Source organism: Callospermophilus lateralis, chromosome X (genome assembly GCF_048772815.1).
Source record: "Callospermophilus lateralis isolate mCalLat2 chromosome X, mCalLat2.hap1, whole genome shotgun sequence".
NCBI lineage: Eukaryota > Metazoa > Chordata > Mammalia > Rodentia > Sciuridae > Callospermophilus > Callospermophilus lateralis.
In genome coordinates, this window is record NC_135325.1 from 109,335,126 (window position 1) to 109,361,694 (window position 26,569).

Genomic DNA, 26,569 nt, shown 5'->3' on the forward strand with positions numbered 1-26,569 from the left:
ATTGAGGATTGAATCGAGGGGCACTTAACCACTGAGTCACATCCCCAGCCCTTTTTATTTTTTTATTTTGAGACAGCGTTTCTTTAAGTTGCTGAGGCTGAACTCGAACTTATGATCCTCCTGCCTCTATGGGATTATAGGCATGTTGCCACCATTCCTGGCACATTATTTTTCTTAAATGACCCAATATAGCATGTCTTATATGGGATAGGTACTCAAAAATGTTTATAGCATCTTCAGTTTCTTTGACTTGAAAGTAAGCACAATATCTAATGTGTTGTTTAATTTTGAGTGACATTTCTTCTCTTGTGCCAGGTGTTAGTAGAACAGGGTGAATTAACAAAACATAATTTCAGTTATGGGGGTGTGGGAAAAGACACAATTGAGTGTCAGACATATGACTAGCTGAATAAAATACAATGGTGCATCCCTATAATCTCAGGAATTTGGGAGGCTAAGGTAGAAGATCACAAGTTCACTACCAGGCTAAGCAGCTTAGCAAGAGCCTAACTCAAAATAAAAAGGGTCAGAATATACCTCAGTGGTAGAGCACTTGCCTCACATGCCTGAGGCCCTAGATTTAATCCCAAGTACTATAATCAGTCAGTCAGTCACTTACTCAATAAAGTGGTGACACATGGAAATATTTAGACATAAAGTAGGCATTATATCTGTATATTAAAGCTTTCAGAAAAAAAGGTTTATGTGTATAGAGACTGAATGATAAAACAAACGTAAAATATTAACATTTGTGGAATCCAAGTGAAAGGCATTAAGTCTGAAATTAAAAGACACAGTAGTAATAAGTGCTAGAATTACATTGACCATAAAACCCCATGCTTTCTGAGACACGGTAAAGAAATCTTTGGTGTCTAACCTTGGAGACTTGTGGATTTCCTAATTGACAGGTTAGAAACTTTATTTCAGAGATTGCCTATTAAATCCTATAACTCCATGTATGTTTCAGGAAATAGGTCACTATAGTTATAGTGGAAGTATATTGTAAGAGTGTTATAATTTATATAGATTTAAAGTCTTTGCTTGCTGTAGTATTCACTTAGTGTTTTCTTTGTTCTTTTTCTGGAGAATGCAATGCAATTTCTAGTGTCCAATGCTTTTATTAAATGGAAACTTAGGAAATTTTAATACATGTATTAAAATGTCATACTGGACTACATAAATATGGGTGATTACTATGTGTCAGTTAAAAATACTTATTAAAAAATCTTATTAAAAAAGTTTAGTACCATTGAGAAGTACTGGGAAGATAGTATCATACTGATCAATAGTGTGGGCTTTTAAATTGGATTTATATTTGAATTTTAGCTTTGTTACTTCCTAGTCACAGGATCCTGGGCACATTATTTGATGTTTCTCAAATGACAGCCTTAGATATTATGTCTGTAAAATGAGGATTAGATCCCCAGCATTGTAAAAACAAACCCCACCTATCTCATAGGAGTATATAAAGCTTTTAGTAGTGTTCCTGGCACATAATAGTGCCAGTTACTGTGTTCTGTATCTTTGTTGTCATTGTCCTTTAAAACTCTGCCTACTTTTATTACCATTTATTTTTCTTTTTTTTTTAAATTTTAATATTTATTTTTTAGTTTTCGGTGGACACAACATCTTTGTTTGTATGTGGTGCTGAGGATCGAACCCCAGCCGCACGCATGCCAGGCAAGCACGCTACTGCTTGAGCCACATCCCCAGCCCACCACTTATCTTTTCATATGTTCTTCCTTGAAAGACAGTGGAATTTAAGTTGTATTTCTGATTTAATTTGGAAAATTTTAGGAACATATGCATATTGTGATCTTTGCACCACGTAGAATGAACTAACTCCATATTCTTTTGTATTCACCAGATTTATTGACCACCCATGTGCAGAGTACTGTGAGGCATTATATATGTTCATTTTGATTTAGCGCATTACAGACTTTCATTGTAGGATATTTCATAGTACATGAAAGTAGAGAGAACAGCATAACAAACTCCCACGTACCCATCACTTGGCTTTAGTAATCTTCAGATCATGGCCAATCTTGTTTCATTACCTACCTCCCATCTGGATTATTTTGAATTAAATCTCAGACATTGTATTTCATTTTAGCATACTTAATTAAGAATAATATATTTTGGATATATGCTACATCTTTTTATATGCATATGTAGATACCTAATGCAAAAGCATAAAATGTATAATTTATCTGATATCTTTTCTGAAAAAGCAAAAAGCTGAGTTCACTGGCCACACAGAGCATGCAAAGTAAATGCACATCACAGTTGCACTGGAGAGGCAGGGCAAGTGACCACTCGTTTTCCTTTCCATAAAGATGCTCAGCAGAGGTAGTGATTAATTAATGCCTATCCTTGTTCTTTTTATCTAATCCCAGTGAACATTTATTGAGTGTCTGCACCTCAGGGAATTTAGAAAAAAATCCTTTTGTGGACAAAAAGCTTGTAATCTACGCATTATACAAGAGTAATATGTAACAAATGAATGGAACTTTATAGTTTAAAAAGGTGTTTTTGCAAGTAATTTCTTAAAGCAATCTTGTGAGGAAGGTATTAGCTTTAGTCCCATCTGATACATGAGGAAACTTTGCTTTGCAAATGGTAAGTAACTTAAACAAGTTAAGACCTATTATATGGCAGTTAGACTTTGTGTCCAGGGGTCCTTTCTGCTCCATACTGTTAACTGATGTGAGAATTTAAGAGGAGCACAGAAATGGAACATAAACCAGGAAGGATGATGAGGGAAACACTCATTAAGGAGGAAAGGAGAACTGGGGTTGTGGCTCCGTGGTAGAGCGCTTGCCTAGCATGTGTGAGGCACTGGGTTCAATTCTCAGCACCACATATAAATAAATGAATAAAATAAAGGTTCATCAACGTTTAATTTTTTTTAAAAGAAGGAAAAAAGAGAGCTGGGGTTGTGGCTCAGTGGTAGCACACTTGCCTCACATGCATGAGGTACTGGGTTCAATCCTCAGCACCACATAAAAATAAATAAATTAAGTTTGTGTCCATCTACGACTAAAAAAATATTTTTTAAAAAAAAGGAGGAAAAGAGAAATCAGTAAAAGGACATACAGGGCTTTACAATACTAAAAAGAAAAGAGAGTTGTTGTCCTGGTAAGTTTTCCTCTCCTCTGCACCATAACAGAGGCAAACCAAAGGGAAACCAAGTGGGGTCTGGCCATTCTTAAGCCACATAGGCATTTGAGGGTTGTGTTCATAAGAGGCTGGAAATGTTGGGTGGCACAGGAGGGAAGATAATCTTATTTTGTCACCTAAGTTATCAACTTGAATTTTTAGAAATCACTGCTGTGTCATATTCATTTGTTTGAATAGGTACATCAATGTTGTACAAAGATCACCTGTACAGAAGACTATATACTTCAAGGAGGCTTCTGCTGTTTCTGGCTCTTATAACTCACTTTCCAAATTCTTTTGCTAAAGGCAAACAGTACTTCCAGTTTCTCCAGTATCCTTCCGGAGAGATTCTGTTCATACATAAACATACATAAACAGTTCTTTTTCTAACTTCAGGAGCATATTGAAGTGTGTATTTCTTTGATGAGTTTTACCATTTTAAAGGTATATCTGTAGTTACTCATTGATATATATCTGTCCCACTCTGGCTTTTTGTCCTTGGCCAAAAATATTTGAACTTTCTTATCTGTAAAATGGGAGTATGGAAGATGACTGATACAACTTTATAGGATTGTGAGGCTCTCGTGAACCTCATATAATGCATGTAAACTGCATAGCACATCTGGCATAGTAAAAACTCAAAACATTGTATTTCTAGCATGTGTGTGTATAGATTTTTATTTTACAAATAAAAGTTATATACAATAAGTGAGCAAAGATAAATGGAGAAAGATGTTCATTACAACACATGTAATAGCAAAAATAATGAGAAGAACTTACAGGTCGTGTAATAGCGAGCTGGTTAAATACAATGGATTACTCTTTGCTCTTACAAGGAAGGAAGTAAATTTGCATATACTGACACGAAAAGTCATCGAGCTACATTGAATAGAAACTGGGGGGTGCCGAATACTATGTTTGGGATGCCATTTGTGGCATATCTTTTTTGGGGTACTGGGAATTGAACCTAGGGGCACTTTACTACTGAGCCATATCCCTAACCCCCTTTTTATATTTTATTTTGAGGCAGGGTCTCACTAAGTTGCTTAGGGCCTTGCTAAATTGCTGAGGCTGGCTTTCAACTTGTGATCCTCCTGCCTCAGCCTCTCAAGTCACTGGAATTACAGGCATGTGCCACTGTGACTGGCTATTTGTTGTATATTTTTGAAAGACATTTGCATACTCAGAAAATAATAGCTAACATTTATGAAGAGCTTCTTATATGCCAGCTACTATTCTAAGTACTTTATAAGAACTAACTCAAGCAATTTATTCAAGAACCTTTTAAGGTAAATTTCCAATTGTAGGACATCTCATGTGGCAGATCTAAGGTTCAAACTAAGACCCTTGACCTATGAGGCTGAGAAAGGGAACTGCCAACAATGGTTACCTCCCTGGGAGGGAGGGAGAGAGGGAAGGAGAGAGGCTGACTAAGGGGTCAGCTGGAAGTGCAGAGCAGGTGGAAGTGAAGGTAGGAGGAGGATTTTAACTTCTTATATGCAGGTAAATCTTTTGTGATATGAAATGAAAAAAAAAATAGTTTGTTTAAATGTTTTCAAAAAGTTGAACAATTTTGAAGTGGGAAGAGAAAAGCCAAAGAAGCAGTAGGTAGCAACCATGAAAAATTTACTACTTTTAAATTCACATTTTCATGTGAATTTTCAATTAATTTTTAAGATAAAGTCCTATAACTGAAATCACTGAATCAAAGGATACAAACTTAAAAGTCCCTAATACACATTGCTATAACACTTTACAGAAAACTTGTGATGGATCACGTTCTCATCATTGATGGGTGAAAATTACTCCCTCTTTACCACATTGGGTATTACAAATTATTGTAATTACAAAAGTAGCACAGTGCTTATTGTTTAAAAAATTAAATAATAAAAAGAATACTATTAAAATTAGCTTCAAAAGCTCTCTTCTCACCCTCAAATCACATTCTCTAGTAGTAGCTAGTAATGATAGCTTGTTAAACATATATTTTCCCAGAGACATTTTTATATACAAACTTACATATATGTGCAATTGCACATTTTTAATAAAATGACATTATACTGTATGCATATCATGTTATACAACCTGCTCTTTTCATTCTGTGATATATTACAGACTTCCTTCCTTATCACTTGTCAGCATACAGATCTACCTCTTTTTTTTTTTTTTTTTTTTGGTACTAGGGATTCAACCCAAGGACGCTTAACCACTGAGCCACAACCCCAGCTCTTCTTATACTTTATTTGGATACAGGGTCTCACTGAGTTGCTTAGTGCCTCACCATTGCTAAGGCTGGCTTTGAGCTTGCAATCCTTCTGCCTCAGCCTCCCAAGCTGCTGGGATTATAGGCATACACCACTGTGCCTGGCCCTACCTCATTCTTTTTGATAGTCATATTCCATAGAATAAGTGGAACCATATTTTATTTGTAGATTTGTCTGTTAATAAAAATAGGCTGTCTACTTTTTCATGATTACAAATAATACTGTAACAATCTACTTTGTACAAATACACTTATGTACTTAATATAAGTGACTGTGGGATAGTCCTAGAAATTGGGTGGCCAGGTCAAAGGTTGTGCTTTTAACATTTAAATAGATATGGTCACATTGATTCTAAAACCATTTACCCAGTTTATTTCCCACCAGCAGTGTCTAATGCCATATACCTGGCTGGATAATATCAATCTTTAATTTTTGCCAACCTGATAATCTCATTTAATTTTCATTTCTGTTATCACTAGTAAGGTTGGGCTTCTGTACATAAGTTTTTAGTCATTATCTTTTCTGTGAATGGCCTGTTTCTGTCCTTTGTACATTTTCCTCTTGGGGTTGTCTTTTTTTTAACTTTTTTCTTTTTTTAGTTGTTAATGGCTCATTTATTTTATTTTATTTATATATGGTACTGAGAATCAAACCCACTGCCTCACACATGCTAGGCAAGCACTCTACCATTGAGCCACAACCCCAGCCCTTGGGATTGTCTTTAAAATTGAATTATATAGTTGAGTGTAGTGGCACTGTCCTCTAATCACAGTAATTAGGAAGGCTGAGGCAGGAGGATTGCAAGTTTGAGGCCAGCCTTGGCAATTTTAGTGGACCCTGTCTCAAATGAAAAAGGGCTGGGGATGTACCTCAGTGGATGTGAGAATAGAATATAATAGAAGGCACTCTCTATAATCTAGGTGTTAATTCTCCATCGCTATAAGCAAATGATTACCAATTTACTTGTTTTTTTCCTCATGTTTGGGATTGAACCTAGGGCCTCATGTATGCTAGGCAAGTGCTATACCACTGAGCTACATCCTCAGCACAATTTGTCTTTTAATTTAGTTTGTGGTGCCTTTTGCTATACGAAAGTTGCTAATTTTTAGTCCATCTCTCAATCTTTTCCTTTATGGCTACTAAGGTGTCCCAACCTAAAATTTATAAACAGGAATTCTCTATTTTCCTCTCTTTACATTTATAGTTTATTTTATGATTATATTTTAATACATCTGTACTTTTTCATATTGTATGAGGAAAAGAATCTCATTTTTTAAAAAAATGGGTAAGCAATTTTTTATCATGTCTTCCCCCCCATCTGAAATACCACCATTATTATCATATTCTCAAATCTCCCTATACACATTGGCCTGTTTTGAAACTTTCTGTTCTCTTCCTCTGTCTATTCTCGTGCTGGTATTTTCAAGTGCTGTTGCTTTATAGTATATTTTTATTTTTATTTTTTTTTAAGAGAGAGAGAGAGAGAGAGAGGAGAGAGAGAATTTTAATATTTATTTTTTAGGTTTTTTTTTTTGGCGGACACAACATCGTTGCCTGTATGTGGTGCTGAGGATCGAACCCGGGCCGCACGCATGCCAGGCGAGCACACTACCGCTTGAGCCACATCCCCAGCCCCTATAGTATATTTTTAAATAACTCTTTTTAAGGATATTCTTCTGTGTTCTTGCCTATTTACTTTTCCAGAAATCAACTTTAAGATCTATTTTATTGGAATTTCATTAAATTAGGTTAGCAAGAACTGATTTCTAATGTTGATACTTATCGTTCATCTAGAAGCATGATCTATTCTCTCCATTTAAAAGGGACTTATATATTTTCATTTCTAACACATTTTTGGTTCATTGTAATCTTATAATTTTATAATTTTGAAGTCTGCTGTATTGATAAAAATGATGTATCATTTAATTTGTGTTTTGATTCTAGAGAAGTTACATATTTTTAAAGTATGTTTATTAACTTCCTATGCTCTGTAAATTTTTTCATCAGCTCCTTGATCCATTATTCCATTGGGTTCTTAATCATATATGAGCTTATTGTGTCATAAGGATACTTATCCTTTGTCACAGATACAGGAGACACTGTTCCAGTTTATTGTTTGCCTTTTAATTTACCACTTCTTTTTACTCCCCAGAAATTTGAAAGTCTAATGTAGTTAAGTGTATGAATCCTTTGTGATTTTAGTATTGCTCTTAGAAAGTCCCATAAATTTTTTTGCTGAATATTGCATGTTTATGAGAAATATGCCACTGTGAAAAACTAGTCATATTGGCCTGATAAAAGAATCAGTTCTTAGTTTATTTATAGATGTTTAATAATACAATATTGTGGTATTAGTGTTGTTCATTTTCATAACAGACAACTGAATATGTTGTATGTATACATATGTATATATGCACATGACTGAAATGTTTTATATACATACACACAAATATATTTGAATGATTGGAATATTTGGTTATGATTTTTCATTTTAAGAATTTTAATTTTTGGCAAGTGTAAGTAATTTTAGTAGAACTGTTTATAAATTGTTTAGTTTGAATATTTAAATAGGCAATATGCTCTGATGATATTTGATATAGTGTTAAGGTCAGAAATCATTTTAAGTTGAATTTTCTGTCTTCACAGGAAGTTATTTGCATGAATTTGTTCCCTATTAAACACTGTCCAATAACTTGAACCTCTACCCCTTGACTCCCTCTAATCCAATCATGGTTATATAAATTTGCATTCATGTAAATTTTTATTAACAGTCTTGCAAACACTTATATTTTCCCTGAGCATTTATATATATAATAATTGAATTGCCCATTTATTATAATCAATATGCTTTTATTTCTAAAAGCCAAAAATCCTTTAGAGTATTGTACAGCATCTGGAGAGTAGGAGCAGATATGCTTTCTCATTGAGAATATTATTATTCTCAATATACTAATAATACTCTGTAGAATAATAATCAGTAACATAGTAAAGGAAGATTCAATACAGGAATTAGAAGGCTGTACCTAAAACTTACATAGTTTGATCTTTTTGTTTTTTATTCATATAACATATTTATTGAACACATTAGCACTAATCATTCTACATCAAAGAATAAGAGGAACAAACCCCTGTGTCCAAGGAATTGTCACTCCAGTGGGAGAGATAGATAATAAACATTTCAATAAATAAATTCAAATATTAAATCTGGTAGAGAAAAAGATGTTGAAACATAGCAAGGCAAGAGAGAAAGGAGTGACCCAGGCCTGGGGGATCAGAAAGGAGGTTCCTTAGACGGAATGGTAAGGAAAAATTATTTTAGCAAGTGGCAGTTGGGATGGGGTATAGTTTGATCTTAAGATGAATTAAAATTTAGTTCTTACACCTTCTTGAACACTAAATGCGTTATTTTATATACAGAAGGTCCTTAATAAAATATTTGTAGTGAATAGCTGAATGAAACATCTATTAGTGGTAGAAATTCTTTTAAAATTGCTGGGAAATGCAGTTCTAAAATTTCTACATAAATTTTGTTTAATCCATTAAAGTATACACAATCAACTTGCAACATACCTAGTCAGAAATTTCTTTTGTACTTAATATTCATTTAATTACTTGATCAGTTAGTTCAATTGTAGATAACTTCCTTGCTGAATTTGTTCATTCAGTTTTCATGTGGTTGAAAAGCTAGAACAGTGTTGTTCAATATGTAGTGACAGAAATAGTCCAAATTTGTGCTCTGTAATACTTTTGCAAGTAGTTACATATAGCTAATAAGCTCTTGAAACGAAATCAGTGTGCCTAAGAAACTGAACTTTTATTAAAATGGATGTAAAAGTATTTAAAAGCCATACAATCAAGATCATAAAACTTGGGGCTAGGGTTGTGGCTCATTTTTTTGCAGAATACAGATTGAAAGGAAATAAATAAGGTTATAGTGATTATCATAAAACTATATGTTGTATTTGATTATTTTGTTAAATTTGTCTGAAACAGTAGGTTGCTATATTGAATATATTATAAATCATTTCTCCTCATTTCTGAATACAATTTCAGTCTAAGGAAAAGTTTGTGTCCCCAGAACCTGCAAACTAATGCTCATTTTAAGACTGGTCCATATAAAGCTTTTGTTCATTTTTAAGCAGCTGATTTAGAAGAAAGTTTTAATGAACATGAACTGGAGCCCTCATCCCCAAAAAGTAAAAAGAAAAGTCGCAAAGGAAGACCAAGAAAAACTAATTTTAAAGGGCTGTCAGAAGATACAAGGTCCACATCTTCCCATGGAACAGATGAAATGGAAAGTAGTTCCTATGTAAGTGAAAAACTATTGGATTTTTACTTTTTGTTGCACAATGAATATTTCATTTAAACTTTTTCTGTAGTTAAGGTTTATCATTTGAAATGTTAAATAAGCTTGAAATACTGATAGCATTTCTGAAGTGTGTTTTTTTTTTCTTTTATATTTGCAGAGAGATAGGTCTCCACACAGAAGCAGCCCTAGTGACACCAGGCCTAAATGTGGATTTTGTCATGTAGGAGAGGAAGAAAATGAAGCAAGAGGAAAACTGCATATATTTAATGCCAAGAAAGCAGCTGCACATTATAAGTGCATGGTAAGTAAGGTTCTTTTTATGTGCCTAATTTAAGCCCAAGCTTTTGTGAAAATAATTTAGCTAATAACCAAACATGGCATATTTACCTCTAGTATTCATGTTCTAGAGTTATGAATAGTAATATCTTATAATCTCAAATCTTAATAAACTTTAGATTTTTAAAAAATAGCTTTTATGTTTTACTAGAATTTGAAGTATGCTAATTATAGTTATATGCAAGATAATCCATAATTATTTCACAAATGTAAGAATTTAATTTATATAAACACGTTCTCCACTATAATAAACACTACTGTTGTTTTACTTAATACACTATATTGCAGTTATTATTTATGAGCCTGTCTTTCCTAATAAATTTTTCAATACCTCAAAGATAAGAATAAGGTGAGGACAAATTTTTATCTTTACATCCTTAGATCCAGGCCTGACTTACAGAACACCTAAATGTGTTCAATTGTATTGAATTATTCATCCCATTATATGATTAGTTCTTTTAAAGTTATATTATTTATATCAGAAGTTCTTGACTAAAGTGCATATCAGATTTACCTGGGAAGCTTTTTCCAAATAAATGTACCTTGGACCCCTGTGGAATAGATCCCACACATGTCTTTTTTACAAAACAAACAAACAAACAACAACAACAACAACAAAACGGGTGATTTGATCTATATCTCTGAAATTTGTCAACTTAAACTATTTCTTAAAACTGTGGAAATTGGATGTTTTCCTCCAGAAAATGTGCCCCTCCAGTGCTAAATAAAGCATCACTGGTTCATGGGGAAAAAAAAACCTGGAAATGTAAAAAGGTTGAGACAACAGGGTGATATTGTTGAAATCTTCATTGTTTGAAGCAGGGTATTTAATCTTGTCTCCACAGTGGCAATCTTAAGTTTTTTTCAGGCTTTATTTTGGGTTAAATTTTAATCAAATATATGAATATATTAAAATATTTGTAGTTATTTGATTATTATGGAAAAAATATCTTTTCACTGGAAATTAATGCAGCATATTTATTATTATCTAATCTCTTTGTTATAAGGATTCTGAATGGTAATATTCTTGCATTTTTCTTCTCTAGTTGTTTTCTTCTGGCACAGTCCAGCTCACAACAACATCAAGAGCAGAATTTGGAGATTTTGATATTAAAACTGTACTTCAGGAGATTAAGCGAGGAAAAAGAATGGTCTGTGATTTTTATATTTGTGTTATGCAACATTATTCTTGACTCTGCTTTAAATTAAGAACACACCTCAAATTTACCAATCATCAAGAAATTTAATATAAAGCAGTTCATATGTTAAAGCACAGTATATATATTTGACTTTATTTGTAACATAATAAAAAATGCTGATGTTACTGAAACTTACTCTTTCTATGTAACTTCATTTCTTCAAAGATTTACATGGATTAGGTTTACATTTCAGGGTATTTGAGTGCTCTTTACTAAAATAAATGCAAATATGAATGTAACTCACTTTATTAAGTTTAAACTGTTATATTGTATAATTTTGCTTAATGAAAAATTCCATAAGTGAAATATAGCATTGAAAACTTACCCATGTTGTTAATATTTTTTCTTTTCTTTTTTTTTCTTTTGGTACCAAGGATTGAACTCAGGGGCACTAGATCACTGAGCCACATCCCTAGCCCCATTTTTATATTTTATTTTGAGATGGGGTCTCACTGAGTTGCTTAGAGACTCACTTTTTGCTGAGGCTGGCTTTGAACTTGTGATCCTCCTGTCTTAGCCCCCTGAGCCACTGGGGTTACAGGCATGTGCCACCACACCCATATTTTCTTTTCTTTTTAAAGAAAGGAAAAGATTTTTAGGGCTTCTGTTTAATGTACACATAAACATTTATGTCTCTTAAAATGTTTATGGTAGCTTTAAAACTTCCTTTATAAAATGTGCTTTAGTCTCAAGGGCTTTTTTTGGGGCGGAGGACAGTACTATTGATTGAACCCAGGACCACTGAGCCACATCCTCAGCCTCCTTTTTTAAAAAAAAAAAAATTTAGTTGTAGTTGGACATGATATCTTTATTTTATTTATTTATTTTTTAATGTGGTGCTAAGGATCGAACCCAGGGCCTTGCACATGGCTAGGTGAGTGCTCTACCACTGAGCCACAACCCCAACCCTCCCCAGCCTTTTTTATATTTTATTTTCAGACAAGATCTCACTAAGTTTCTTTAGGGCCTCACTAATTTGCTGATGCTGGCTTTTGAACTCACGATTCTCCTGCTTCAGCCTCCTGAGCTTCTAGTATTTTAGGCGTGTGCCAGTGCTCCTGGCTAGTCTATTTTTAAACATGCTGAATTACTAATAAGGAACTTTGACAAATATTGACATCTTTATTGATCACTTACTCCTTTAAAGCTTATGCAAGTGGAATGTCAGTGGAATACAAAGTCTTTTAAGACAGCAATTATCTCTAGAAATGACTTAATGACGATTTTTTGTTTTGAAAATTTTTTAGACATCAAAATTACAAAGACTAGTAACACATCCATCACCTTAATTCATCATTTATCAAGGATTTGTGGCACTCATTTCACTATGCCTTTAATTCTTGTTGCTTGAAGTATTTTAAATTAATACTCAGATTTCATCATTTCACCTCTATCTAGTGCAGTATAAATCTCTTCACTGGACAGTTTCTTACCTAACAACAGTATTGTTACACCTTCTATATAACAGCTAATTCCTTGGTGTTACTTAGTACCCACTTCATACTTATATTTCCCTACCTGTCTCCAAACTGGCTGTAAGGTTGATTTATGTGAATTGGGTTTCAAAGGAAGCCCATGCTTTACATTTTGTTCTTGTCATTTCATTTTGTTATTGTTTTTGCAATACTGGGGAATAAACCCAGGGGTGCTCTGTCATTGAGCATTACATCCCCAGCCCTTATTTATTTATTTATTTATTTATTTTTTGCTTTGAGGCAGGATCTCACTTAAGTTGTGGAGGCTGGCCTTGAACTTGTTATCCTCCTGCCTCAGCCTTATGAGTTACTGGGATTACAGGTGTGCACCACCATGCCCAGCTCTACATTTGGTTTTTACATATCCTTTACATAATGTACAGCAGCCTCTCCTCCCTCTCTCTGTTTTGGATTTTTCTTGTATGCTACTGACTTGAAGAAAATGAATTAATTGTCCTTTAGAATGTCCTACTATTTTATGTGTTTGCTTTTCATGATGCTATTTGTCTCTCTAGCCTCCATATTTCCATTTAAAGTGGGAGATGCATGTAAAGCTTGATTAGATTCATTTTCATCTTTTTCGGGGGTGAGATCATCCACATCCTACCTATCATATCAGATAGGTCATAATGACTGACTCTTGGTTTCAGGTGGTAAATCTGATCCCTCTACTGTGAAGGTACCCTTAATTCTTTCATGTAATGGTTTCAGACAATTATCATCTTTGTCTTACTCTATTAGAATTGACCCTTTCTTTGTGGAGTTTCTTTTGAGGTATGAAGATTGTTGTTATCTGTTCCATTTAGATTCAGTTAAGTTTAGTAATAAAGAGAACTCACAGTACTAAAAAGAAATAAGGGAAAATCATGCAGCAATGTCGTGTCATTAAAAAATCCAAATAAGTGAATAGGACAACCGTTCAATTCACTTACTGTTTTCTTCTGTATTGTTGAAGGTTAGGGTAAATACTAAATTGATATCTCTCTCCCATGTGTGCTCCAAAGGAAATTAGTCCATCAGGATACCTCCTTACTGCTCTGAAAGTAAAAAGGCATCTAGAGTTCAGTAAATTTGAAAACTATCTACTATATACCCCTTCCTGGAGAAAAGGCTGTGAGAAGTTCTGCAATAAAGTGATCTGCTTAAGCCACTGTTTCTCAAACTTATTTGACTATGAAATTCTTTTTGCATCAGGTACTTTCAATCTCAGAACATTCTTTAGGTGAGGCTGATCAAGGCCGAAGTCAGAAGTTTTGAAAAGATTTCAACCCCTTAATTTCTGCCCTTTTGTCTACTTGGTGATGATCTCTCTCTGAAGGAATTGCTTTCCTGTTTCCTCATTCTTCCCCCAATTAAAATAGGAAAGGATCTGATCTCAAGGAGGAAGAGAAGTCAGACCACTGAAATATATCATCTTTTTGTGTTTGGTATCAAGGATTGTCATAAGACACATGGGAGGTGTCAGTTCTCCCATAGTTGGTATAGTTTTTCTGACAAGCTGGAAGTTTTTAATTGTTAAATAACGTAAACATCAGGGTATGATTTAATTAGAAGGTTTAAGCTGCCACATATTATTCTTTGCTTTTTTTGTTTGTTTGAGACAGGGTCTCCTGGGGCTCAAGTGATCCTCCCACCTCAGCCTCCTACATAGCAGAGACTAGAAGTGTGCACCATTGCACCTGGCTGTAACATTATTTTAATTATGTATTATAACTACAGTGTACTCTCTTTTCTGATAGAATATTGCTGCTGTTTTCTTTATAAACTGGAATAGTTGGCTGAAATATGACTAAAATAGAATAAATAAGATTGCCTAAACTTTGGAATTCTGCTTACGATCATTCTTTCTCTTTCTTTTAAACAGAAATGTACACTTTGTAGTCAGCCCGGTGCTACTATTGGATGTGAAATAAAAGCCTGTGTTAAGACCTACCATTACCACTGTGGAGTACAAGACAAAGCTAAATACATTGAAAATATGTCACGAGGAATTTACAAGTAAGAAAGCAACATTTGTCCATTTTCCAAAACATGTCAGTAAGTAACTGCACTTAAGTAGGTTACCAGTTACCTCCTTGGTGGCATTTAGTCAAATATAGAATACTGAGCCTATTATATAGGGAATGAGAATTGCAATTGGCACTTTCCTGTGACTATATATCCCTGAATTAGCATTCATTCATTTATCCAGTATTATGCTTACTCTGTGCCAAGCATTGTGCTAGGAGCTGGGTATACAATAATAATCAAGACAGACATAGACTGCGTCCTTTTAAAGGATACAGTCAGTTAATTGGGAGCACCCTATTTTTACATGACCAGACAATAAATACACAATTACAAACTACATAAGCACTCTGAAGTTACAAAGTGCTATGAGAACATATGACAGGAGAGCTAATATAGTCTGTAGTAGGGAATGTTTAAGAATTTTCTGAAGGAATCAGCACTTGAACTGAGATAAGGATAAAGGTGAAGATGGGGAGGCATTCTAGGCAGAGAGAAAAGCAAGTGTGCAAGACTTTTGGGTGGGAAAGGAGCCAAGGAGAGATGGGGAGATGAGTTAGAAGGCTATGGCTGATGATCCAGGTGATAATTGTTGGTAACTTTGACTAGGGTATTGTTGAAGATAGAAGTCAAAAGATTGTCTTGGAAAAATGATGAATGAATATGGTGTTGGGGTGTAGCTCAGTGAAATAGCATGTACAAGACCCTGAGTTCAGTCCCCAGCATAGCAAGGGAAGAAAAGTAGGATTTGGAGATTTGGGACTGGAATATCACTTACTTTTTTATGAATCTTCCACTGTGGGCTAGTGGCATCTATAATGATTTCATTTGTTTAATCAAATGTAGAATAATTTGATAGGGATACCTGAAATTTAATTTGCCTTTGAGAGTTGTAAAGCACTTCTGTATTCTCACATGCCTAATATGCAGTAAACCAATAACTTCAGGGTCTGGTATTATGTGTAAAAAGCAGTTTATTCAAGCAGTCATCAGATCATTTGGGTTGCCTTCGTAAGTTGCTGATGCCATATTATAAAATTGACCAAATTTTGTTAGGGCATAAATATTTTCAAAGGAATTCCATCAAGCCTTTAAGAAACAGATAATATCAATGTTATTTGAAAAGAACTAACACGAACAAGAGATGGGAAATATCTTGGCTCATTCATGCTTAACTGTGATACCAGACCTGACCTAACAAAAATATATTAAAAGAACAAACTGGAGACCAATCTTACTTTTATAAATATATATACAAAAATCTAAATAAAATATTAGTAAATTGAGTGCAGCTCTATCTACAAATTTAAAAGATGTTCAAAATTAGGACATATGTTAATGTGATCTATTATAACTAAAGGTAAAAAAATCCTGTACCGTCCCAATAGATGGTGAAAAGACATTTTATAACATTCAATATCAATTTATGATTTTTTTTTTTTTTGTTACTAGGTATTAAACCCAGGGGCGTATGTAACCAATGAGCCACATCCCCAGTGTTTTTTTGTTTGTTTTTTTTTTTTTTTTTAATTTAGAGAAAACTTGCTGAGTTGCTTAGGGCCTCACTAAGTTGCTGACACTGGCTTTGAACTCATGATCCTCCTGCTTCAGCCTCCCAAGCTCCTGGGATTACAGGCATGTACCACTGTGCCCAGCCCAATATTTTAAAGTAACATAAAAAGAGTGCTCTTGGTAAGCTAGGAATCTTAATAGGGTGAGTAGGAGAAAATAGCAAATAATTTAGAAATGAAATAAGGAGCAATGGTCATTATCCAGGGGTGATCCTCAGAATCACTTGGGGTGGATGGGGATCAATGCTTGGGCCCCACAGAGATTTAAGTTCATTAGGTCTGTGTTGAGGCACAAACCCTGTATTTTATGACTTTTCAGGTGATTCTTATGTTCATCTCTAACAGAACCATTAGACTAAATGCACTTTTTTTTTCTTTTTTTGGGGGGAGGTACCAGGGATTGAACTCAGGGGCACCCAACTACTGAGCCACATCCCCAGTCCTATTTTGTATTTTATTTAGAGACAGGGTCTCACTGAGTTGCTTAGCACCTTGCTTTTTGCTGAGACTGGCTTTGAACTTGCAATCTTCCTGTCTCAGCCTCCTGAGCACTGGGATTACAGGCATGTGCCACAGCACCCAAACTAAATGCACTTTTATTGAGATTAGGAGGAAGACAAAGGAATCAACTACCACCATTACTTTCAACATTCTTCTCAAGGATTAAGCTAATGTAACAACAAAGGAAAAGGGGTCTGGAGGTGTAGCTCAGTGGTAGAGTATTTGCCTAGCATTTAAGAGGCTCTGGGTTTGGTCCCTAGCAATGCAAAAACGAAAAATGTATAATAAATGGTCTGGGGTTGTGGCTCAGCGGTAGTGCGCTCGCCTCGCACATGCAAGACCCTAGATTCAATCCTCAGCACTACATAAAAATAAATAAGTGAAATAAAGGTTTTGTGTCCAACTACAACTAAAAATAAATATTTTAAAAAATGTATAATAAATAAAATGATCAGTGTCAATTATTGATGTATATCAAGAAAATCCAAAGGAATTAATTCTGAACTTATTAAAATTAATAAGGCTGCACAATATGAAATGACTTTAAAAAAACAATTCCAGTTAGAAAATGCAAAGGAAAAATGTTCATCATCCATAGACACAAATTAAAGGTGAATCTTTTCCTTCTTTTTTTTTTTTTTTTTCCAGTACTGGGAATTGAACCCAGGACCTCATGCATGCTAGGCAGGCACTCTACCACTGAGCTTTTGTATTTTGAGACAGGATCTCCCTAAATTGCCCAGTGTGGCCTGGAACTTGCCATCCTCCTGCCTCCACTGCCTAAGTAACTGAGATTACAGGTGTGCACCACTGCACCCAGCTTAACCTTTTCCATCTATAAAGAAAAAAGGACTCAGACAAAATATATTATGCTTCTTGACAGAATAGCATTGAAAATTATCTATTTTCACCAAATCAATCTATTATTTAATATAATTTTAAAGCAAATCCAAAAATTTTGACAATTTTATTTAGAAGAATAAGTGTGATATAATTTTCTACTTTTAATGATTAGGTTTACTTTATGTAATGGGAAAAAATATCAGCTTCAACATGGTAGTTGTTTCTTACCTCAGGTGGGCAGAGGAAAGAAGTCTAGATGTTGGGGAGCAGTTTGTGTCATCAGGGACCCAGGTTACATATCTATCATCTTTCTGCTTATTCATCCTTAGAACATCCTTCCACATATGTGTGTATATATTTTTGTACACACAGGAAGATCTCTAGAATACATTCAGCAAAATTAATGGTTACTATCTACCATTAATTGCAAAAGTGTTGAGGAGAAGAGACAGTTTTACATTTCCCATTGTCTGATTCTATGGTTTATGATGAACTGTGTACTGTTATTTAAGTAGCCATTTTTTATTTTTCAGTACCCAGGATTGAACCCAGGGGGTGCTTAACCACTGAGCCACATCCCCTACCCTATTCATTTTGAATTTTGAGACAGGTTCTCACTAAGTTGCCAAGGCTCTCTTTGACATTGTGATCCTCCTGCCTCAGCCTCTTAAGCCGCTGGGATTACAGACATGTGCCACTGTGTCTGGCAGCCATTGTTCTTTTAAAAAGAACAAGCCCGTTTTATACATCTAAAATCTAGTATGTGAAGAATTACTGCATTTACATTTTTATTTTATTTAGCTATTTTTATTATAATTACCTATTTTCATTTTGGAAAAAGTAGAGAATTAGATAAGAAAAACGAGTTAATTAATTCTACTACCCAGAGCTAACAATTTTTAAATTTTTTGGAATATTTTCTTTTTGATGTTTGTGTGATTGTGTAAATGTGTATATTTATAAAAAGATTCTTATATATACTGATTCATGATCTGTTTTCCAATTACTGTACTGAGACTTTTTTCTGTGACATTAAACAGTTTTATATGTATTTTAATGGTTACATAGTATTCTATCCTGTGGATATGTCAGTTAGTTTCATTGTTTCCATTTTGGGATATTTAGAGGTCTTTTCCTTTCTCTTCCTTTCTTCTTTTCCATTTTTTGACTATTAGAAAACCTTGTTTTAGTACTGGGGGTGTGGCTCAGTGGTAGAGCGCTTACCTAGCATGTGTGAGGCCCTGAGTTCAATCCTCAGCACTAATAAAAATAAATAAATAAATAAATAAAGGCATTGTGTACAACTATAAAATAAATATTTAAAAAGAAAAAGAACACCTTATTTCAGTGACCATTTCTAAGCAAAATTATTTGCATGAACATCCATAGTGATTTGAAATGCTCTTTCTTTTTCACATTAAAATATGTTTCTTGGGCTGGGGTTGTGACTCAGCAGTAGTGTACTCACCTAGCATGTGTGGGGCCCTGGGTTTGATCATCAGCACCACATAAAAATAAATAAAATAAATGTACCCAAATAAATGTGTCCAACCACAATTAAAAAATAAAATTAAAAAAAAATGTTTCTCCAATCTGCTTTCAACATGGGTTGCAGACAGAGACCTTTCAGTTCAAATGAGAATCTATATGCAAGTAGTTTGAGGAGAGAGAAATGGGCAAATAGGAAGAAATGCAGAGGGATATTTCTGTATAAAGTGGCTTCCTTATCTTTTAAATATGGTTTTCCTTCCTTTACCAACCCTTTCTGGATTCTGACAATATATTCATATTAAAAAGGCAAGGGAGGAGTATGTTTGTGGTCTTCATTGTCTTTAAAATAATTTAATATGAATTTTTTTAAAATTTCAGTTTTCCACCATAAAATAGTGAGTTCTGTGACAGCAGGGATCTTGTTTGATCAACTGACACCTGTGACCTTGGTGCCTAGACTGGTAAAAGACACTTAAGCAACTATGGAAAATATTCTGTAAATGGAAAATCATTCCATAAAAATATCAAAAATTTTCAGACAACAAGGGACTTGTTAATTTTAGATGAAACCTTTCTATTCAAAAGATTTTTCAAATGTACACTAAAATAGAATGGTATGACAATTTTCTCTATCAGCAGTTACCAAGTTATTACCACAGTTGTTTCATCTATTGTTTTTTTCTTGAAGTATGTTAAAGCAGAATCCCAGCTCTCTTGTTCTTATCTCTACATACTTTAGTATGCATCTCTTACAAATACGGGTATATCTTACAAAATCAGTGTTCCATTATCACATATTATAAAATGAACAATTCCTTATTAGTATTTTCTCATACCCAGTCCATTTCCACGTTTCCCTACTTGTGTCTTTTTAGATTTGATTTGCTCAACTATTCAATTCATCGAGGTCCATCACTGCATTTGACCTGTCTGCTAAATCTATCTTAAAATAGAGCTACCCCTAACTACTCACATTTTTTCTATCTTCTTGAAGAACCCTAATAAGTTATCCTGTGACAGTCCCACATTGTAGATGTCTGCTTGCTATTTCATGTTGTCTTTAACTTATTTCTCCAACTTTTCCCTCCATATTTTGTGTAAACAATAAGCTGGTTCAAAGGCTTAATATGATTCAGGTTATAATTTAGGCAAGATGCTTCATAGGGATACTGTATAAGGAATCTAACTCTTGACATTTGAACTTGTGAAATACATGACGTAGTTTCCAATGTGCATCATTTGAAGAGTAAAAATTTTCCATAGCTCTTTGAAAGTTATTGAAAATGTTTTAAGACTCAAAAATGAGAAAAACTGGATTGAAGTAATTTGTTAATATTGTACTCCCAACCTCACTCTTGGCTTTTATTCTACTCAAATATTAGACCTACTTTAGATCAACTATTTGACATGTGAATTTCTATATAATCTTTTATCCATTATTGACCACAAGAGGGCATCCAGTGAACATTTTCTAACCATTGTTCCATTGTCAGATTGTGTGTAATTCACCTAAAACTGAGCTCAAATCAGCCCACCTTTCTCTGATTCTACAAAATCATTGATAGTGCTATTTTTATTAAAAACTTAAATGAATTTCAGGTTGGGAATGTATGTAGCTCAGTGATAGAGGGCTTACCTAGTGTACATGAGGGCCTGGGTTCAATCCCCAGCACTGCAAATAAATAAATAAATAAATAAATATAAATCGATTTTAAGGGGCTGGGACTCAGTAGTAGCATATTTGCCTGGCATGTGTGATGCACTGGGTTTGATTCTCAGCACCATGTATAAATAAATAAAATAAAGGACTATCAACAATTTATATATATATATATATATATATATATATATATATTTAAGAAAATAAAATAAATTCCAAATACATAGCATATTATATCCAAGTAAAAGGTTGTTGAAACAGCATGATACCAAAGAATCACTCAAAAGATTTTCAGTGGAGAAATCTGGTCATCACCACCACCTTAACCAAATGATCAAGCATCAGCATCACTAATAGCAGAAGATTTGAAATTACATGCCTCCTGCAGTATGCAGGATCACCTAAAAAGTATCTTGACTGAAAAACAAAAGTTAAACCTAAAGCTAATCAAACCCTTAGACATTCTTCCCATTTAATATGAAATATAGGATGAGAGAACCAAATAAAACAGTATAATCACAGTGTGATGAAGTTGACAAGCAGGTTGGTCTGATTCTGTCCAGAAAAGTCAATGTTGTGAGACAAAAAGAAGTTGGAGGGACCAGACTAGAATGAGAGAGACATAGCCTAATTCAATGCAGGAAAACTGTTGAATGATTCATGAAGGTATTCTAGTATAGGCTAGGACACCAGTGATGAAAAGACATTTGAAGATTTTGAGAAAAATTGTTTAATTAAATGTGAGCAGAAAGTATCAGTTCATATAGAATATATTTCTTGATATGTGACTGCAAATTATGGATATGAAACAAATTCATAGAATTTGATTATTCCTTATATATACCCAAAAGGTGTATTTTTAAGTTGGCCAAACACCTTGCTTTTAATCTGATTGGCCAGAATGAGGAATTGCCTTATGATAACTGTCATCATAAACTAGAGGTTTTGAGATAAATTTGTTATGTCAATAATACTGTGTTTTCCTACCTTGCAGATAGAAATGGACCTGTAAACAATGGTAGGGTATTTTTAATTGGAATGAGGAAGCTCATATTTTATATGTGCTCAGACTTTGTCTGCTAAATATGATATGAGTGTATTCTCATTGAAAATGACAAAGAATTTTGAGATTTTTGTTTTTCCTCATTGTAGACTGTATTGTAAAAATCATAGTGGAAATGATGAGAGAGATGAAGAAGATGAGGAACGAGAGAGTAAAAGCCGGGGAAAAGTAGAAATTGATCAGCAACAACTAACTCAGCAGCAACTTAATGGAAACTAGGTATGAATGTTAATTATATGGGATCTGTTGTCAGGATACAATACACACTTGATAAATAAATACACAAGTAATGGTATGCAGTAAGATATTTTAATCCTATTATGTTTAGTTAAGAGCATGTTACTGGAATGCTGAGGATTGTGTAGGCTTGCATAGTTGTTGTTTTTCTTTTTTTTAACTAGCCAATTTTGTAACCGTAAAAACAAGCTATCTACTTTATCAATAAATGTAGTTATAATGTCAAATTAGTAAGATATTCTCACTCCTCAATAACATTATGTTGATTGTATTCCCCTCAAGCATCATATTTTACATATTTTTATCATCTTTTAAACAGGTTCATGGGACAGAGTTAGAAAACTGGGAATGAATAAGACATCCATAACTACTATTCTTTTTTCACTGTTTTCTAAAATTAAAAAGGGTTTGTAACTTTTTACTGCCCAACTCTTAGATCTTTCATTGAACTGCCTAAAAACATCTTGTTTGTTTTATGAGCCTTCACTAGATGGCGAGTTTGACATGTTGGTATTACGTAGCTGTAGTTTGCAGTTTCTGGGAAGCAATTGAAACACTATTAACCCTGTGTATAGTGTCAACAGTTAAAGCAGACATTGAAATGAAGTAAGCTATATTTCTGGACTGAACAAAGTTCTACTGTTTAGAGTGTTTAAGTTTGTTTAGTGGATTCATGCTCAAGGGAAACTATAAGCAAATTTTACTTTACAATGCAAACATGCCGCTGGTGGCAACACATGGTAATTTGTGGATTTTTTTTTTCACACTCAAGTAATGGAGGCTAGAAATGAAGAGAACCTTCTTTTTCTCTTGGCTTTGACAGCACATGCTAAAAATCTCTTCCAAGAAGTGTGCTGAAGCTTTTCATTTGGTTCCTGTTAACGTTGTTCTCACTGACCAGCATGGACTCGGGCAACTGGTGATTATAAGCTATGAGCTCCAGTGCTTATGCCAAAATTCTCTCGACAGTACACTGCTTCTCTTTCCATGTCATACAAAGAGCTTCTGGCAAAATGATTGAATCCTTTCACGTTTAAACTAATATTTGGCAACAGCAAATTAAACCTCTTTCTGATTAAGGGGTTACTACTCGCTAAGGACTTTAGACACCATGTCTGAAACCCATTCCTCCCAAGTGCCCTGTTGTGTGAACACTTCACATATTGGCCCAAAGTATGTAAGGAGGTCTAGTGTGTTGTAGGAGTAAAAAACAGTCTTTGCAGAAAACAGTATTTATTTTTATTTTTGTGACCACTATTTTAGAAACTTTATTTAATATTTGTAATGTTTTCAGTCATTGCTTTTGTTATCTATTAAATAGGCTTTGGGGCCCTGCTTTTTTTCTGGCAGGGCTCAGTATTGTTTTATTCATCATCACAATTGTTGATGAAAGCCTAAGAACCCACCCAGCTTTTTAGAAAGGATTTTTACACTGGCATTTCCAGCTAGTGATATTTTCTTCCACTTCTCTGCTGAAGCACATTTATATGTTTCTTTATGGCAAAACCAAAAAAAAAAAAAAAACAAACAAAACTTTAGTTGTGGTCTGCCTGATATTACCATAGCACCTCAATACCAAGGGTAGGATTCTGATTTCTGAATTATTAGTTAACCTACCACAGTAAAGCAGATTTGCAAATAAGAAACAACATGCTAACTTGACTATACATTGAGATATTCTGCAGCTGATAGATTTAAAAATGTAACAGGTGGAAAATTACACTGTGCTTAATGACTGAATTTTTTAACTGCTAGTCCCTTAAGATCATGTTTGTCAAGTGTGTATTTACACATTTTCTTAAATCAAGGGACTCTATGCGTGCTTTATTTTAACCATCTTTATTGTTATTTTTAGAAGGAAACTAGCTTTAGTAGTGGATTGCCCTCTATGTTTTCTCTTTTTGCTCTTAATCTGTCATCATGTGTATGTGATTAATTTTCAAAGTTCATCATGACTTGAAGTGCAAGGACAGATCTAAATGTTTGTTTACCAAGCTATGTGACTTTTCCCAAAGGATCTGTACTTTATTTCCTTACAACGGCTTGAAAAACCATTATTTTTTAAATCTTTCAATCACTGTGTCTAGATCATTTTTACATTGTGTGCCATAGAATTTACCCACGGAGAAACAGAGCTCCTTCGTTTTTGGACAACTACTGTAATGATGTTTTTTTTTTTAGGAAAAATGGAAGGTGCCAGGGGTAATCATGGCCAGTCAATAATTATATAAAGGACTTCAAATACTATAGCTGTCACTTGATGGATTTGTTATGTAGTAAAATGTACGACTTTGTATGGGTTTCTTCAGCCCTTTCTCTGCCACTAGCAACCAGAATAGCACTTTACCTTTTGGTTGGCTAGATAAGTGGCTGACTACCTGTTTTTCTCACTGTGGTGTGATTGGCTAAATAATCTTTCATTAAAATTGAAATGTAAATTGCAGTCACATGAAAAATCACCTTGGGTTGTAAACCTCCAATATTTTGATTCTCTATCCATGTTTTCATCACATGCTAAGTAAAAGTGCCTTACAATGTAAAAATTGTACAGTACTTATGTTCCCAAGTAGCATCATCATCTTCTGGGTAGTAATTCCATTGTGGTATTAATATTTAGATAAATGGACCTCAGCAGTGTATTTACTGTACATCTCTTAAGTCTTTAACTGTAGTTTTAATAAGCATGACATTATTTGATAAGTATATGACATTTACATCATTTCCAAAAATACTGCCATTACTGTCTTTTATTCATATTTTAGCCTGAAATTTTGAAGCATCTTTTTCTTTCTTTCCTTTTTTCTTTTTTTTTTTTGTTTTGTTTTACTTTTGTTATTGATATTAAACAGTGTAATCTTTGCAAGCGTATATTGAAGATTATTCTGGAGCATTTATTGCCTTACCAGAAATGTTAGTAAGAAATGTTCTTTAGAGTAGAAAGATAGACTTGAGTTTCTATACTTTAATAAGAGCTCTTTGTTCCTGGGGGGAGGTGGGTGGGGGGTGAATTTTACTTTCATCTCAATTTATTAAAACCCACAACTGAAATAAATTTCATTTCAAGGATCAACAGTTTTAGACTTTCAGATAGTAAATGCTCAGAAGTACATGCTACTCAAGATATTAAGAGATCTGTAGATCTACTATTGAATCAGAATCTATGTACTTGAACAAATGTGTGAATCTCAAATGTCTCAAAGCAAAAGAAAAAGTGTTCTAGAGTGTTGTTGCTTTTTTAAAAAGCACTAAAGTTAGACCAAGGTATAGTTTTGTTCTGAAAGACATTTAGGTTAATTGTAAAGATAAGGAATGCATCATGGGTCAAAAATCAAACATTCCTCTCATGTTATGTATATTTTGTTACTGTTATATTGGCTTTATTTTCAAAATTGTAGTTTGTAGTATTAGTTTCCTTTTATTGGTATTCTTGCATATACTATTCATTCAATAAATGAGTTATGACTTTCATATTTGTATGTCTTTTTTGTGAAACATAGAATGAAGTTTATTTGACACCAGGTATAATACTGTGTTTGTTTTAGTATTGCTTTATTTTAAGGTGAAATGTCAGAGGGGTTAGGGATGTAGACCAGTGGTACAGCACTTAGCTAGCATGCTCAAGACCCTCAGTTCAGTCCCCTGCACTATCGAGAGAGAGATAGAACACCTACCTCAAAAAAAACTGTTGTAGGGGAAAGAAAAGTATGGGAAGAAAAAAAAGTTAATTCAAATTCACAATATAAAGGTTTTCTCCAAGAGAGAGAGAAACAGCAATTTTTTAAGCACAATACAATTGCATTACATTTTGGTTCTTCTAGTACATTTCAAGGATCAACAGTTTTAGACTTTCAGATACTTAGTACTTAAAATACTGGAACCTAATTAGAAGATGATTTTGAAAATAAACACACCAAAACTCCTAGTATAATTTATGTGACAGGTTGCAGGAGTGAAGGATTAATACCCTTGTCATAAGGGATTCTACCTCATAGGCTTACATTTACTCCCATTACCACGGGCATCATGCTGCTAGTACATTACTCCTGTATTGAGATTGGTCATGTCCAGGTAGAAATCAGAGTTTTAATTAGTGGAATATGCTCATTCCATACATAATTCCTAACCTGCTTTCTTAATCAGAGGAGGGGAAAAATCAAGTAACAGGTTCTGATTAATGCTGAAACATATAGGATGGCAGGTTTTTACTGCAAATGCTATACCTAGTAGCACCTGGCACATGCATGTGTCTGTACATTTAAAATCGTTATTAAGTCACCTTTTAATTACCATAATAAAATACGGAGATGGGGTGTTATGTGATTTTCTTAAGTTAACTGAAACTATTGACAGCTTGTTTATTGTTTTGTTTTTCTGGCCAGCAAATGGCCAGTCTACTTACATCCCCTCTTATATTTATGTATTAGAGTCTTCCATTATGGAGGCAAAGTACTGCT

The 26,569-nt window shown here is 34.0% G+C and overlaps 1 protein-coding gene across 5 annotated transcripts in view; it reads left to right on the forward strand.

Moving 5' to 3' along the window:
- Phf6 (PHD finger protein 6) overlaps positions 1–25,583 on the forward strand; it is a 50,180-nt gene extending 24,597 nt beyond the window's left edge. Inside the window, exons 6-11 of one of the 5 annotated variants that reach the window (XM_077106389.1) lie at positions 9,563–9,732; positions 9,890–10,033; positions 11,115–11,219; positions 14,607–14,740; positions 21,968–22,097; positions 22,435–25,583. In XM_077106389.1, coding sequence (XP_076962504.1) covers positions 9,563–9,732; positions 9,890–10,033; positions 11,115–11,219; positions 14,607–14,740; positions 21,968–22,097 — 683 coding nt within the window. In that variant the 3' untranslated portion in view covers positions 22,435–25,583. Of the gene's footprint in view, positions 1–9,562; positions 9,733–9,889; positions 10,034–11,114; positions 11,220–14,606; positions 14,741–21,967 lie in introns of all 5 variants that reach the window. The other 4 variants (XM_077106390.1, XM_077106391.1, XM_077106392.1 and 1 more) reach the window with 4 other exon arrangements.
- Positions 25,584–26,569: the final 986 nt, after the last annotated feature.